Source organism: Penaeus japonicus, unplaced genomic scaffold, assembly GCF_977035675.1.
Source record: "Penaeus japonicus unplaced genomic scaffold, GWHDUDI00000001_assembly GWHDUDI00000010, whole genome shotgun sequence".
In the NCBI taxonomy this organism is placed as follows: Eukaryota; Metazoa; Arthropoda; class Malacostraca; order Decapoda; family Penaeidae; genus Penaeus; species Penaeus japonicus.
Window position 1 is genome coordinate 7,855,689 of NW_028234412.1, and position 4,918 is coordinate 7,860,606.

General features: G+C 43.1%; 1 protein-coding gene across 1 annotated transcript in view; it reads right to left on the reverse strand.

Annotated features, from left to right (window-relative positions):
* The window catches only part of LOC122266498 (pro-resilin), a 4,415-nt gene extending 716 nt beyond the window's left edge, over window positions 1-3,699 (reverse strand). The window contains exons 1-2 of the mRNA XM_086540596.1: window positions 3,544-3,699; window positions 1-160 (exon numbers count right to left, since the gene is read on the reverse strand). The exon at window positions 1-160 is cut by the window's left edge and continues 716 nt beyond it. Of these exons, the coding sequence (XP_086396722.1) occupies window positions 1-160; window positions 3,544-3,549 (166 nt within the window). The 5' untranslated portion in view covers window positions 3,550-3,699. The remainder of the gene's footprint in view (window positions 161-3,543) is intronic.
* Between the last annotated feature and the right edge of the window lie 1,219 nt (window positions 3,700-4,918).

Here is a 4,918-nt window from a genome sequence, read left to right on the forward strand (position 1 = left end):
CGCGTCCCTCGGAGTGGCCGAACTGGACGGGGCGGCGGTACGAGTCCACGGCGTCGACGGTGTAGCCGAAGTTGTAGGCGGGGGCGGGTTCTGGCGGCGCGTAGTTGTAGCCCTGAGGTGCAGCGCTCACGGCAGCCACCGCCAGCAGGAGGAAGAGAACCTGACGGGGAAGAATGAGTGGGTTACACCTTAGAATGCTAGAATGTTATGTTAAGAAATATTCGCAATACCTTAGTATGTATAGGCTTTATAATGCATATATGTTGTTTGATGTTATGTATAAATTGCATAGTATATCATATATGTTAGCGATGATGTACTGTATGCAATTCATGCTCATAATGTAAATGCATTGTTTAATGTTTTATATATGCTATATGATAGGATACATATGTTTGTATTGTGTAAGGACATATTCCAGATGTCTTGAAATATATGTGTATAATGTAATGCTGTCTATGTGTCGTGTGATGATATATTTCTAATGACTTAATTAATAAGTCCTGTGAGAACTTTTCTTCATTACTTCCGCTCCATTGTTATCACTGCCAGAATTATTATCATTAGGAGTGATTTGTCTGTGTGTGTGTGTGTGTGTGTGTATGTGTGTGTGTGTGTGTGTGTGTGTGTGTGTGTGTGCGTGCGTGCGTGTTTGTAACCGTGAGTACATCCTTCTGAGAACAACATTTTTCTTACACTTGTTTTTCGAGTTAATTGATTAGCTAAAACATATGCATTTGGAGAGATGCCATGAGTCAAGCTACAGATCTGCGAGTCATGAAAATTTCGAAAAATGACTGGTTCGGTAAAATCAGATCCGGTTCAACGGCATTCGAACAATCACCCTTTCCCCCCCCCCCCTTCTCTCTCTTTCCCCCTCCCCTCCTCCCCCGCCCCCATCTTTTTTTTTCTAAAAGAGTTTTCTCTCCCTCTGGCGCACTCATGGCATCTGCCCATGTTAGTCAGGAGAGAAGCATGAGCGGGGGTGATATGAGGGGGGGCGGGGGAGAGGCATGGGCGGAGAGGCTAATAGGGTGGTGGGGGGAGGGGAGGCAGGAGTGGCGGGGGGTTGGTGGGGGAGGGGAAAACGGAAAAGGTATGGGCTTAGGAGGAGGAGGACGAGGGGGAGGGGAGGACAGAGTGAGAGAAGAGAGAAAGAAGAAGAGGAGGAGAAGGGGAAGGGGGAGGGGAGGACAGAGTGAGAGAAGAGAGAAAGAAGAAGAAGAGGAGAAGGAGGCATAGGTGAAGGAGGGGAGGAGGGAAGTAGGAATAAGAGGAGGAGGCGTATAAGGAGGAAGGGAAGAAGAACAAGAGGAGGAGGAGAACAAGAGAAGAAAGAACGGGAGAAAGAGAAAGAGGAGTGGGGAAGGAGGAGGAAGACGAGGCGGAGGAGGAGGGAGAGAGGAAGAGAAAAATATTCAAAAATCTCGTAAGATATTTGATACGTTTCCTGGGTGAGTGATATAGGGGGGAAAATATCGAAAAAAGGAGAGTCCTTAATTCAAGCGGCAAGACAAAGATGGACGTAAACAAGACGTGGAAAAAAAGTGAAAAAAAAAAAACAGAAAATAGAAACAAGAAAAAAAGGGAGGGACGATATTCGCTAATTCGTAACAGTCAAAAAATAGTGTAAAAAGAAAATGAAAAAGTGAAAAATAGAGAAAATTCGTTAATTTGTAAAACAGAGTGAGTTCGAGTCGTGGGCTTAAGAGAAAAGGTAGTGGCGTGAGCATAGTGAAGTGTGGGCGGGTTTGAGAGAGAGAGAGCGTGAGCAAGGGCGGGCGGGTGTTAAGGTCAGGCGAGCGAGAGAGAGGGAGAGAAAGAGGGAGACTAGATGAGTATGTCGTTTTTATGCGTTTAGATGTCGCTTTCAAAAGTGGCTTTTTATGAGGTAAAGTATATCCTCTGATTTGTTTTTTTCTTCTAATTTATATCAATTGAATATTGCTCTCTCTCTCTCTCTCTCTCTCTCTCTCTCTCTCTCTCTCTCTCTCTCTCTCTCTCTCTCTCTCTCTCTCTCTCTCTCTCTCTCTCTAAAGCTTGGTCGAGTTTCCTTTGAGTTTTTATGATCATTTGTGACATATTTCTATCCTGTTCTTTTGATTGATATACTTCTCTTTTATGCCTATTCTATTATTGCATTTTATGGACAGTGATTTAACGACAATTATTCAAAATAGCAATAAATACTAAAACCGGCAGATACCATTCACAAAATAATATTCAGAAATAGAAATGCGTTACACACGCCCTTACCTCACCACACGTTCAATTCACTCTTCAATCGATTAAAAAGAATATGCACTATTCTTTAAGGAAGATTTATACTTGATATTCTGTTTCGAATGGAAGTCAATTTTCCGAAGCGCTTCATGTGAAGAAAAATGTAAATTCGTGATCAATCATCGTGATAATTGTATTGGAAAGTTAAATGGAAGCATATCATGAATGGAAAAGTATGAAATAAGAGAAAAAAATGTGTAGGGTTATACTAAAAGAAGAAATAAAAGATGTACGCCGGAGACACAGTGTGTGTGTGTGTGTGTGTGTGTGTGTGTGTGTGAGAGAGAGAGAGAGAGAGAGAGAGAGAGAGAGAGAGAGAGAGAGAGAGAGAGAGAGAGAGAGAGACAGACAGAGCCACGGAGAAACATCTAGATAAACACACACATACATATAAAAAAGCCAACACATTTCCTTTGATCATTTGCCACCTGCCCTCACCAATGCCATACCTGCCCAGCCGCACAAAAAGGCGAAAGAATGTACTCCAGTTGATCGAAAGTATCATACGGAACTTTCTCTTTGAACTGACTTCCCTGCTGTCAAAAGAGGCTCGACAGTTCAAAACCAGGAAAGTTTTGAGATGATTTTGTCTATTTGTGCATTCTTGAATTATTCTGCATGTACTTGAACAACGAATCATGGAGATGAAATGGCCTAATTGGTGACTATAACAAAAGCCATGTATATTTTATAAAAGGGATGTTTACGAATGTAAAATTATTTTCATGCACACACACACACACACAAACACACACCACATTTAAACATGCGTAGGTGTGTGTGAGTGTGGGCATCCCATGAATTCATACAAATTCATACGCGCGTGTGTCCGTATGCCTGTATTTGTGCATATACAGTATATCCATGTGTGTGTATATATGTATATACGTGACTATAAACACATACACACACAAACACAAATACATACACACATAAACACATACACACGTGTAAGTCTATGTATCCACACGCATATGAAGATATATGGCCAAGGCTTCCCACGTGCAAACAGAGCGGGACACATCATCCATCGCGAGAGAATTCCCACGTGGCTAGACGAAACAGAAAAGATGCGAGACAGAAAGAGAGAGAGAGAGAGAGAGAGAGAGAGAGAGAGAGAGAGAGAGAGAGAGAGAGAGAGAGAGAGAGAGAGAGAGAGAGAGAGAGAGAGAGAATGAGTGAGAGTGAGAGTTAGTGAGAGGAGAATGAGAGAGAAACAGAGAGAGAGAGAGAGACGAGCGAGAACACGCCATACATTACCTTCATTCTGAGGATCGGGTAGATATGCAAATGAAGGGGTTCGAGTACGTCTTGTGATTTCCGAAGGGCGAGCGACGGCGAGGAGGACGACCGCTGGATGACGAGTGCGGTCTCAAGCAGAAAGTCGTGGCTTTTAAACCCTTCACGGCTTGGCTCCTGTCGTCTGTGCGGAGCGAAGGGAAGACGGCTGAACCAGCTTTTTGTTGCTCCAGTTACTTCTTCGTCGCCAGTTTTTGCTCCTCGAGATTGACCTGTCCGGGACCTGCATCCGTGCAAGGATAGGGTTGGTTTGCAAGAGACGGGGTTTCTGAGTGAGTGAGTGAGTGAGAGGCGGTGATAGACTCGTTCGATAATGAGATGAGTTGTTTATTGAGGGCTTTACTCACAGATGAGGCAGACGTCGAACTGTGTCAAGAAGATGAAGAATCTCAACTGGTATGACTTGTGTCTGCGTCAACGAGCTCCCTCATCCGAAAAGATATCTAAAAGGCGTATTTTCTTTATCAATGCTGCTATTTATAAGTGGAATGTTGCAGAATGTTATGAACTTTAATGCAAGCAGTAATGTCAAACCGAAAAAAAAACATTTCCAAATTAATAAGACATTCCCATCATCCGAAAAAACATCTTATAAGGCACATGTTTTGTATCAATGTTGCTGCTTATAAGTGGAATGTTGCAGACTTTAACAATCAACAGAATTTCATAGACTTTAAAGCAAACAAATATGACAAACCGAAACAAAATCCCAAGTCATCATATTCGCCTAAATACATACACTTACCCACGTCTACACACGTATCCCAAAGACTGCATAAACCACACGTCCTCCTAAGCACCACATGACACTATCTACATTGTTTCACAGTAAAAAAAAAAAAAAAAAAAAGGAAAAAAGCAACAGCCTGTCACGAGACTAGACTCTTGTCCGCTGGAATGCGAAAGGTGAGAAAATATAAAAAGAAAAGGTTACAAAATGCCACCCATAACGGCAGATCTTTCACCCGGAAGGCGCGGCGGAAGAGGAAAACGGGTGATTTGATAGGCACGTCGCACCTTAATGATGGTGGTGGTGATGATGATAGTGATGATGGTGGTGGTGATGATGGTGGTGGTGGTGGTGATGATAGTGATGATGGTGGTAGTGATGATGGTGGTGGTGGTGGTGATGATAGTGATGATGGTGGTGGTGGTGGTGATGATAGTGATGATGGTGGTGGTGATGATGATAGTGATGATGGTGGTGGTGATGATGATAGTGATGATGGTGGTGGTGAGAGTGAAGATGATGATGATAGTGGTGGTGGTGATGATGATAGTGATGGTGGTGATGATGATAGTGATGATGGTGGTGGTGATGATGATAGTGATGGTA